Source organism: Saccopteryx leptura, chromosome 1 (genome assembly GCF_036850995.1).
Source record: "Saccopteryx leptura isolate mSacLep1 chromosome 1, mSacLep1_pri_phased_curated, whole genome shotgun sequence".
Classification (NCBI taxonomy): domain Eukaryota; kingdom Metazoa; phylum Chordata; class Mammalia; order Chiroptera; family Emballonuridae; genus Saccopteryx; species Saccopteryx leptura.
This window is the reverse complement of record NC_089503.1, coordinates 354,732,988-354,745,203: the sequence shown is the minus strand read 5'-3', so window position 1 is coordinate 354,745,203 and position 12,216 is coordinate 354,732,988. Positions and strand designations below refer to the sequence as shown.

General features: G+C 38.2%; 1 protein-coding gene across 1 annotated transcript in view; it reads left to right on the top strand.

Moving 5' to 3' along the window:
• The window catches only part of COL19A1 (collagen type XIX alpha 1 chain), a 324,736-nt gene that overhangs the window by 43,353 nt on the left and 269,167 nt on the right, over window positions 1-12,216 (top strand). Inside the window, exons 4-5 of the mRNA XM_066359093.1 lie at window positions 9,436-9,559; window positions 10,796-11,071. Coding sequence (XP_066215190.1) covers window positions 9,436-9,559; window positions 10,796-11,071 — 400 coding nt within the window. The remainder of the gene's footprint in view (window positions 1-9,435; window positions 9,560-10,795; window positions 11,072-12,216) is intronic.

The window sequence follows — 12,216 nt, the reverse complement described above, 5'->3', positions numbered from 1 at the left end:
ATTCCCAGTCAGGGTACACAGGAGAAGCGACCATCTGCTTCTCCACCCTCCCTCTCCCCCTTGTCTCCTTCTACCTCTCCCTCAGCCAGTGGCTTGATTGGTTCAAGCATGGCCCCAGGGGCTGAGGATGGCTCAGTTAGTCCCAGTGCATCAGCCTCTGGCACTAGAATAATAACTTAATACTCAACCATCAGCCCCAGATGGGATTGCTGGGTGGATCCCGGATGGAGTGCATGCAGGAGTCTATCTCCCTTCCTCCCACATAAATAAATAAATAAATAAATAAATAAATAAATAAATAAAATAAAGATTAGTAGTGTTTTTAAAAATGATATTTAATACAATTTATGCTCATTGCAAATGTTGAGAGAAAGGAGAAAATAAAAATCTCTCTTAATTTCGACACCAAGAGAAGAAATCAATTTTTTATTGGGGTCAAAGTCTCACTGGTACTGATGGTCAGATCTGGACATGGCCTTCTGCCATAGCTGGGCATTATTAGGAGCTCCGTGTTTGATCATCTGCAACTTCTGCAGTTTAATAGTGTTTTCTTTCACTTTATGATTGAACAGAGAGCTGCTATACATAGAGAACTTTAGCAAGCAGGTGAAAACTACATTCTAGATATTTTCAACATTGAAATAAGTTATAAGTTCAAGTTTAAAGTATGTGAATTATAAGGCTTTAAAGACACTCCAGGTTTTACCTCGGACTAGCCCCTCAGGGGTAGTGTAAAGAGAATTCCACAGGTGAGGGTTTTTTGTTGTTGTTGTTTTTGGCACCTTTGGGTAATTTGGAATTACTTTAGTTTGGCTCTCTATGAGTTTAATTAGTCCCATTTGAAAAACTGATTCTAGAGTAGATTAAACATTTTATTAATTTGGTATACCTCTGCTCTCACTTGTTCATTAATATTTGGTGACTTTGAGTAATGTGAAGAAAAATAGGCAATAGGGAATAAAAAATTAATTGCACTTAAATTTCACAAAACTTTGAGGTTTCAAATATAGATTAATATTACTTTACATGGATGAATTTTCCACTTACAGTGTATAAAATAGAGGGAAGTTAGGAAATATTCTACAGAAAATTTCTACCTGAATATATATAAGAATGAGTTTGGCAAATATGGATCAACAATATTTTTGTTAATGGGAGTATCACTGAATAAGCAATGGATAGAATTTCTTATAGGAAATTACACTCCATTCAAAAATATTCAAGCATGAATATCTTAGACATAGCAAGCTGTCATTATATCTCTCTGGTAACAGACCAGTAATCCAATATGGCCTCTTTTATAATAGAAACTTTGGCAAGACCCAGAGAAACATTCTGTGTCACATTAAGTGTTTGTACTTGTGTGGTATAAACAAGAAACATAGTCTGTAAGAGCAGATATATTTTGTAACATATTATTTTTAAAATACAGAATTTTTTTTAGCAAGCAAAATTGTTTTTGGTCTTGAAACATTATGAATTTCTGAAAGGGGACATAGTAATTATAAGAATTTTTATTCATTATAAACTTAAAAAAGAATTCATTTTTCTTTAAACATTACTAAATTTACTTCAATGTGTTATTTAAAGACTATTATATATTAACATTATTAATATTAATATTTTGCTTTATTTTTGTCACAGAAGAAACCTTTCTTCTGAAATATTTTCAATTTTAAATGAGATTTTTAAATTATTGAAAAATAATTATATTTGTTTTATGTATGTAGTATTAAAGAATCATATCAAAATCAACTGGTTGACATTGGTTTTATTTGCTGGATCATTCATTTAACAAAGTTATAGAGTGCCCTGTTGTCACTGCCCTTAGGTTTTATGGTTGATACAAAGATAGATTTAGTGCTGTTCTTGCCATCAAAGAGTTTGCAATCTCATGATGAGATGTGACAGGTGCTTACACAGATATAATCCAAAGTAGAAAGTGAGGAGAAAGGTGTTTTAATTATTTTTTGCTTTGTAATGAACCATTATAAGATATAGTGGCTTAAAACAACAATGGTGTGTGTCAGAAATATGAACAAGATTCATCGGTGTACTTCTGCTTCACTCAGATCACTCTCTTGGCTGCACGAAACTTGCAGTTGGGCTCAACTGAAAGGTCCAAGTAGACAATACTGATGATGTCAGCAAGAATAGCAACGTAAGGAGCTCAGAAAATGTACTCATTCATAAAAACAATGAGAATACAGGCAAAAATGATCAAAACCGGTATTTTTCAGAACTCTGGAAATGAACAATGGCAAGCTTTCTGGCATTTAACTTGTTCTATCAATAGTTACATCATGCTCTCCTCAACATAATAGTAGTCTTGAAAACCAATGGCTTTATACTTACAAGTGCAAACTAGCAGCCTAGCAACCATTGGAGGAGGAAGAATGAGTTTGGATGTCAATGAGAATCCCATTTCCAGAGATTTTTCATTATTTTACTTGACTGGTAGTTTAGAAACCCCTACTCATAGGGTTGTCTTTATTTGACCTGACTCAGAGCTCATTCAGGAAAAACAGCCTTCCTTCCTCCTGGTTTTTGTTGAAAATAATTAATAGCAACTATGTAACATTGTAACTGCCCAAGACAGCAATTACAATTGGAAAAATGAGAAGATGACCAAAAAATTTTAAAAGGGAAAGTTTTAAAAGAAATGTCCATAGAAATCATTAGAAAGCTTCAACATATTTGTGGGAATCTAGGCACCTATATTATGTACAGGACTTTGTGGAAACTAAAACGAAAATTGAAAAAACTTATAGGTCTGGCCAAATTTAAAGCTCTGAACAAGCGTCAAGTGAAGGCCAAGGCGAGTTAAAGCTGCCTGCTTGAGCATCAAAGGCATTCTGCAGCATGCATATATACTATAGTTCCTCAGTAGAGGCTGGGATTCTTATAGGTCACAGGCATTTAACTGATCTGTTATTAGCTAAAAATAGAATAGAGTAGAATAGAATAGAATAGAATAGAATAGAATAGAATAGAATAGAATAGAATAGAATAGAATAGAATAGAAGAAAATAAAGTCAGTCACACATGACACAGTGTACACTTTGTAAAATTAGTTCAGGAACATGACTAAGCAAACAGCAACAACAATGATGACAAAAATAACAAACAGCAACAATACCAAACCACTGATAGGTGGAGAATCATCTGATTCCCAGAGTTGCCATGTTATATTACTTAAAATGTCTATTATTTAAAATGTTTATTTTTTTATTAAAAATTTTTAAGAAATGCAAAGAAAGAAGGCATGACCCATACTCAAAGGAAAAAGCAGTTATTAGAAACCATTCCTGAGAAAACCTAGACACTGGGCTTACTTGGCAAAGTCTTCAAATCAGCTATCTACAATATGTTCAAATAACTACAGAAATCTGTTTAATGAACTAAAGGAAAGTATACAATTTTGTCTCACCAAATAGAAAATACCAATAAGTAGATAAGAATTATTAAAAGAAGCAAATAAAAAATTTTCAGTGAAAAACTACAATAACAGAAATGAAAAGTTTATAAGAAGGTTTAAGAACAGATTTGAGATTGCAAAATAAAAAGTCAGAGAACTTGAGATAAGTCAGTTGAGTGATCCAGTAGGAGGAATAGGAAAAAAAAGTGAGGACAAATGAACAGAACCTCCGAGACTTGTGACACACCCTACCTTAGCAGGAACTATATTAAATGTAAATATTAAACACTTATATAAAAAGTGAAGACATGCCTAACAATTAATAAAGAATACATGATTCATCATGTTATGTCCAAACAAGATATGTGTTAGGGTCTTTCAATATAAACCATTTCTAGACCTGGTTTACTTCACGTAACACCTCCTTTGGGTTATTTTCATTTTTCACTAGAATAGAGATATACAGTTCAAATTACTGAAGGTTTTTAAAAAAAAATTCTTGACATTTCTGTGTTTCATACTTAAAATGAATAAATTTTATATCAATAAAAAAAGTAGCAGGAAATAATATATCATGAAAACAGAAATTGAAAGAGACTTTTAATGTCTACATTAATGGTCTTAGCCAGCTTGGGGTTCACAAAGTATCATAGACTGTAAACAACAAAAATTTACTTCTCACAATCCAGGAGGTTAAAAGTTTGATATCAAGGTGCTGGCATAGTCAGGTTCTGGTAAAGGTCCTTCTTCTGGCTTGCAGATGGCCATCTTTTCTTTGTGTCCTCACCTGGCAGAGAGAGAGGAAAAGAAAAAGAGAGAGAGAGAGAATGGGAGAGAGAAGGAGCTCTGTAGTCTCCTCTTACAAGGGCACTAATCCCATCATCAGAACCACACCCTTGTGACCTCATGTAAACCTGATTAAACCTAATTATTTCCCAAAGGTCTCATCTCCCAATACTAACATATTAGGAGTTGGGCCTCAAAATATGAAATCTGGGGAGACACAAGTCAATCTGTAGAACTAATATCAGACAAAATAGACTTAAGAAAAAGCTTTTAGAAGAGATAAGGAAAGCTATTTTGATAATGATAACAGTGCCAATCCATCAAGACAACATAACAGTTATAAACGTTTATGCACCCGACAGCAAAGTCCCAAAATTCATGAAACAAAACCTGGCAGAATTTAAAGGAGAAATAGACAATTTAATAATAGTAGTTGGAGACTTTAATCCCTCATTTTCAAAACTGATAGAACATTATATGGAAACCCAATAAGGAAATAGATGACTTGAACAAATATACAAATCAGTTAGACCTAAGAGAATATATGCTGGGGAAGAAAGGTGCATAGCATTGATTTAAAAAAAAACAAATTTCAAAGACCTTACATTCCAATATCCTGGCTGGGCCCAAAACTATGTGGTTGGTAATTTACATCCATGAAGAAATGATGTCTTTAGTGTAAAAATCTTCACAAAGTCCCTGGCCAGGAGCTCAGTGGTTAGAGCATCATCCCCACATGCCAAGTTTGAGGGTCCGATCCTCGGTCAAGGCACATACAAGAATCAGCCAGTGAATGCATAAATAAATGGAACAGCACATCAATGTTTTTCTCACTCTCTCTTTCTACCCTCTTTCCTTTCTCTCTAAACTAAATTGAACAAAAAACACAAAGATTGAAGGTGATGAGGTTTGAAAAGAAGGAGTGGATTCACCGATTGGGAATGCTTTTAGAAATATTTTTAGAATGCATGAGGGTTACATCTGAATGAATTATGACACTTGTAGGTATTCAGGGTATTCATTTAAGAAGTCTGGTTGTTAGTGGGAAGGCAGTATAATAGTTCACTAAGGTTGGAAGAAGTCTTTTCTGTTTTTGTTTGTTTTTAGCAAGAGAGAGAGGGAGAGAGACAGACAGACAGACAGGAAGGGAAAGAGATAAGAACCATCAATTCTTCACTGTGCGCCTTAGCTGTTCACTGAGTGCTTTCTCATATGTTCCTTGACCAGGGGGCTCCAGCGGAGTGAGTGACCCCTTGCTCAAGTCAGCTACCTTGGACTCAAGCCAGTGATCTTTGGGCTCAAGCCAGTGACCATAGGGTCATGTCTGTGATCCCCCACTCAAAGTGGTGACCTTGTGCTCAAGCTGGTGACCTAGGGGTTTTAAGCCTGGGTCTTCTGCATCCCAGGCCGATGCTCTAGTCACTGTGCCACCGCCTGGTCAGGCAGTCTTTTCTGTTTTATAGCAGGGGAAAGACATGCATATATTTGTAAATCAAGAAAAAAGGGGCATTAGAAAGGGAAAAACTGAAAATTTCAAAGGACTTTTAACCCTTTTAAATGGAAAAATAATGACTGCACAGTAGATGAAGCAACAGAGAAAGTTTATAGTACATTGTTAGAAAACAGAAAGCAGTTGAAAGACTGATAACTTACTCAAAAGATGGGAAGAAGTTAGAACCTATGTATCGCAGGTCGGAAATGCTGGATAGATGTGGGCCAGTTTACCTCACCAGACACCTAAGAGACTGATCACTGGTGTGGGGGGTGGGCGTGGGGAGCCTCTGCAGAAGCTGGTGTGTGTGTGTGTGTGTGTGTGTGTGTGTGTGTGTGTGTGTGTGTGTAAAAATAAGCTGGTTAGTTTTCTTCTTTTCCTCATCCAATTAGACAAGAGGTGAGAGATTTATTCTTGAGAGAGATCGAGCCAGAGAGCCTCTAGACTGGAGGCAAGCTGACTAGTGAGTGCAAGAAAGAGGCATGGCACCAAAACCAGAGAAGTAAAGTAAAATTCTATACTGAATTGTGGGACCCCCTCACACCCAACCGGCTTCCAGAATGTCTTTATCCAGGTGAACAATCTTTACCTGTGTGGAAGAGGTACGTAGAAGAATTCTATTCTATCCTAAAGCAGCAAATACCAGGACTCTATGGAGAAACTGAATGTCCTCAGAGCCATAATCTTCCTACATTAACATCTGAGGGATTCTCAGTGAAATCCTCCAGTTGGTCACGCTTTGCAGCGAGGCTGATTCACTGACACTCTGTGCCAGCAGGCGGGAACTTAACAAAGTTTCAGAGTTTTATTCTTAAATATATATGGACTACAATAAATCACCAGAGATTAGAGTAGAGCTTTCAGCATGGAAGAGAGAGGCCAAACTATCTAATAGGGGAAATGAACCTGGGTGAAATGGAGACATTCAAGGATGCAGAGAAAAACATTTAAAAGCCCACCAAATTGATGATGTCAGAGACTTAAAATACCGCATTCACTATAGTTTGAAGAAGAGAACAAAAGAGATTTTTGGAAATAAAAAAAGTAACAAAAATTGATGCTGCCTGACCTGTGGTGGTGCAGTGGATAAAGCGTCGACCTGGAAATGCTGAGGTCGCCGGTTCAAAACCCTGGGCTTGCCTGGTCAAGGCACATATGGGAGTTGATGCTTCCAGCTCCTCCCTCTGTCTCTCTCCTCTCTAAAAATGAATAAATAAAAAAAATTTAAAAAAAATTAAAAAAAAATTGATGCTAAATTGGGAAATATCCAAGAAAGTAGAATAAATAAGGAGACAAAAAATAAATAAGAGAGTAAGAAAACTAAGTTGTTAATAATAGAAGTTAAATAATTGTCTAAAGGAGGAGCTCTTGAAAGAGGGCATAAGAGAAAGTGATATGGAGAAAATAATAAAAAAGCTTACAAAAACATTTTTTTTCTTAGTGATGCACAGCCCATATTGAAAGATGTACTTGCCTGACCTGTGGTGGCGCAGTGGATAAAGCGTCGACCTGGAAATGCTGAGGTCGCCAGTTCGAAACCCTGGGCTTGCCTGGTCAAGGCACATATATATGGGAGTTGATGCTTCCAGCTCCTCCCCCCCCCCTTCCCTCTCTCTCTGTCTCTCCTCTCTCTCTCTCTCTCTCTCTCTCTCTCTCTGTCTCTCCCTCTCCTCTCTAAAAAATGAATAATAATAATAAAAAAAAAGATGTACTTAATACAATGAATGGAAGAAAAAGCCCAAGAAATGGTATGTCAAGTTTTAGAACACTTGAGATAAAAATATGATCCTCCCTGGCCGGTTGGCTTAGTGGTAGAGCATCGGCCTGGCGTGCAGAAGTCCCCGGTTGGATTCCCGGCCAGGGCACACAGGAGAAGCGCCCATCTGCTTCTCCACCCCTCCCCCTCTCCTTCCTCTCTGTCTCTCTCTTCCCCTCCCGCAGCGAGGCTCCATTGGAGCAAAGATGCCCCGGGCGCTGGGGATGGCTCTTTGGCCTCTGCCCCAGGCACTAGAGTGGCTCTGGTCGCAACAGAGCGACGCCCCAGAGGAGCAGAGCATCGCCCCCTGGTGGGCAGAGCGTCAACCCCTGGTGGGCGTGCCGGGTGGATCCCGGTCGGGCGCATGCGGGAGTCTGTCTGACTGTCTCTCCCCGTTTCCAGCTTCAGAAAAATACAAAAAAAAAAAAATGATCCTAAAAGCATCAACGAAGAGAGTGGGATAAAAGGGGCAGGCATCTGGAAGCAAGGTGGAGACGCAAGTTATTACTATAGGGAGTGGTATTTGGGAGACCTGCCATGTGGGTTGAGGTTTCCTTTGTAAAAGGAGTTTTGATGCAACTTACTTGTTCAGAATTTCCACCTGGAAGTTTATGTTTTGGTGTCACCTCTCACTTTTACTTTCTCCAGTTTTGAAATTTTTAGCTGGGGTCTCAAAGGTAAACAGCAGGCACAAAAGCCTGATTGTTCTGTTAGTTTTTTAAATGAACAGCATTACTTAAACCAGTACAGTAATGGTCATTACAAAATTAGTTCAATACTTGTGACTTTTCAGAGAAAATACCATTTTTAGAAGCTTGCTTTCCTTTTGACGCAATGGAAACCAAACGACCTGCCAATCAGTTTCTCATTTAAGTGGGGATCTAATAATGTAGATGCAATAAAGCTGGTTGGTTCTCTTTTTAATATAGCCTCAAAGAAGAAGATAAAACTAAAGCTTACACACACACACACACACACACACACACACACACACACATACACACACACACCCAGAAATGTGTGTGTGTGTTTTGAGTTAAGTAAATAAGAACTTTAGGCCAGCACAACATTTTCATATTTTTCTTTTCTGATTTCCCTACTACATGTGACTTTGTCATTAACACAAAGAGTAAAAACCAAAGTCAAGAATTCTGCATGACAGGTGGTTGTCAGTCTCAGTAGTTAGCTGTCAGTGTTAGTAGACCTTAGTATAATATTCGGAGTTAGCGGTTGGCCATCTCAACGCCTGGTGTTTTACTTACATGAGCAACTTCTGGCTATGGTAGTTCTTAAGAGAATTCTTACCTACCATTTCTCTGATTTTTTAGAAGAAAAGAAAAATTCCTGCCTTGCCGAGATTTTACATATAATGCAGATAAATTGAAAACTCAACTTGGGGGGGTGTATTTCTCCTTGTTTTCCTATGAAAATCTAGATAAGAGACATGTTCATTGTTACTTTTTTTTCCCTGAGGTTCTTCATGGGTCCAGTGAGACCAATGAAATAAAATTAAGGCAGAAGAATAGTTGGAATGTATTATAGTTTTTCTTTGATACCTAGAAAGAATTTGCTTATTTTCTTTTCTTTAGGAATGAAAGATAAGCTAAAACTTCTTTGGGTTGTGTGTGTGTGTGTGTGTGTGTGTGTGTGTGTCTGAAATTGATACTAGGAATTCAGTATTAGGACCTCATTTGCGAGAGTTTGATATGATAAAACTTATTCTTTGAAAAATATACCTTTAATTGTTGAGTGTTTTTGAAATGTTTTGTACTTACTTATATTGACAAAACCAATAACTCCTATTCATTTCTTTATGAATCTGTACTGTTTGAAAAACTAAGTAGATTACTATAAAAGTGCATAACGTATCAAATTTATGGAGAAAAATATGACCGAGACACTGTGCTACATAGAATTCGTACCTGGATTTTCTTTCCTTGCCTTCTCCAGTTTTTCCACACTATTTCTGTTTTCCTCCCACAGTCAGATATTTCCCAAAGGCCTCCCTGAGGAGTACGCCGTAGCAGCCGTGTTTCGTGTACGAAGAAGCACCAAAAAGGAACGGTGGTTTCTATGGCAGATCTTAAACAAGCAGAATATGCCACAAGTAAGGACTTGTGCTTAGGCCAGGTGAATCTTGGAATTGTGTGTACAACGTTGGGAGCATCCGAATATTCTGTCTTTTAGAGGCGTAATCAACAGGGAAATTCAAGTATTCTCATGGTTAGGATGATCTTGCTGAAATCTGTAATGTGCGAGTCTGGTAGATGGGGCAATATTAGTTTCCCTTTTTAACTTTTAGATTCATATTTTGTCTGAAGACCCTCAGCGCTTCCTTCACAGCTGCTTCATTGATACTGTCTTGTTTACTGATAACTTACCTGTATTTCTGATACTATCTATTGTTTTAAAAGCTGTTCATTGTTTCACCTGGAAGTCCTTAATGAGCTAAGAGCTGAATATTAATATTGATCCTTTCAATAAAAATTTAGTGAACGTGTACTATATGCTAGTGACAAAGATAAGAGATTTAAAAAGCGTAATTCCTGTTCTGAGGAGCACAAGGTCGAAGGGGCTGTCATCTAGGAAAACAACATAGGAGAGCACAATCGCACAGTGACAAGCACAGTGGTAATGGTAGGCTCAGACCTGGGTGGGGACTCTGGGAGCACAGAGGGGACAGCTGCCTGGAATGGGGGATGGGGAGAGCAGGGATCTAGGGATACTTGTCAAAGAGACGGTATTTGGGCAGAAAGCAGGGGAGGTGGGCGCTGCAGTGAGGGGAAATGAACCTTACTATGACTTACTGGCATCATGCAGTTGTGATTACTCCCACACACAGTCATCGGAATGTTTTTCATTTCATTGATCTTTTCATATGTTGATGTAGTCACAATTTTATGATGGAAGGATGAAACCAAACTGAAAGAGTGTGTCCTCTGTGAACACGCATTTTCTCTGCACCATGTAAATCATCTAAGGTTAAAAAAGTTGATCTGTTTCCAAGCTAGAAGAAGTGGTCATATTTGTATTCTGATAAAACTAGTAGCATTTAATTTTTGAGTTACTCATATAGAGACATACACACACATATATACTCTTAGCTGCTCTGTCTAGAAAAAAGCATATTATATTCACCAGAATACCACGTATTTAAGCCATTTTGTAGCTGGATATTTGCTATTCTTTTATGCTAACCCACCTGGAGAACACAGGTGTCATCTAAAACATTTTACTAAGTGCCTCAGTTATACTAATATGCATGTCGATTTTTTTATTTGTGTGCTTTAATAATTCCAAACACTGATTCAAAAATATTTAAAGACAATTTGCCCTTTTGCAGGTTTCTGTCATAGTCGATGGTGGAAAAAAGGTGGTGGAATTTATGTTCCGAGCTGCTGAGGGAGAGGTGTTGAACTACATTTTTAAGAATCGAGAGCTCCGTTCTTTGTTTGATCGCCAGTGGCATAAACTTGGCATTGGTGTGCAGGCCCAGGGCCTTGCCCTATACCTGGATTGTAATTTAATTGCAAGCCGGCAGCTGGAAGGAAAGGATGCTGTGGACGTTCAAGGAAGGACTGTCATCACCGCGCGGGCTTCAGACGGCAAGCCTGTGGATGTGAGTTGTGACGTTGGTTGTGAAAGAGAACTAGTCAAAATCTAAATGAAAACAATACACCTTATTTAAAACTTCTTCCTAGCCCTGGCCGGTTGGCTCAGTGGTAGAGCATCGGCCTGGCGTGCAGAAGTCCCGGGTTCGATTCCCGGCCAGGGCACACAGGGGAAGCACCCATCTGCTTCTCCACCCCTCCCCCTCTCCTTCTTCTCTGTCTCTCTCTTCCCCTCCCGCAGCCAAGGCTCCATTGGAGCAAAGATGGCCCGGGCTCTGGGGATGGCTCCTTGGCCTCTGCCCCAGGCGCTAGAGTGGCTCTGGTCTCAACAGAGCGACACCCCAGAGGGGCAGAGCATCGCCCCCTGGTGGGCAGAGCGTCGCCCCCTGGTGGGCGTGCCTGGTGGATCCCGGTCGGGCGCATGCGGGAGTCTGTCTGACTATCTCTCCCTGTTTCCAGCTTCAGAAAAATACAAAAAAACAAACAAACAAACAAAAAACTTCTTCCTTTCATTCCTGTGTTAGACATTGCCTTTCACTATTGTTTAATTAATTCTCTATCAGTTGTGTGAAGGTTGGCTATGTATTTCCAACTGTATTTTCACATATGTTATTTTCTAGGTATTTTTACCTATTTTTTCCAGTCTGTGAATTGAAAAGAATTAGGTCATGCCTTAAAAATATAAGGTTATTGGAATTAAGTTTTAATAAATGTGAAAATATAGTACAAAAAAGTAAGCTCCGTGTCTAGGATTATTTGTTTTAAATAGGAAGGACAGGAAAAACGGTGAACTTTAAATGATTCCAGATTATCTGGTGTTTTCATTCAAGAAAAACCAGGCTATTTAGTTATCCTCAGAATAGCAACTTCTTTGTTTTGCAGACTTTTTCATGAGTGTATAATGATTTTTCAGGGTTCTAATGAGCTAAAGCATAGCCACTAATTGTATCAGTAGGTCATTTGAATGAGAATAGTTGAGTAGTAAAACACTTTCAAATGAAAATATTCTTTAAAAATTACATTTGATGTTCAGATAATAAAGATTTATAATTGATTTTCCTAGAGAAGAAGGTCTATAACCTTTAAAAAGTGAGCTATAGCTAACTTCAATGAGTGCACATTTTCTTGTGGGTAGAATCAAGGGAACTCATAG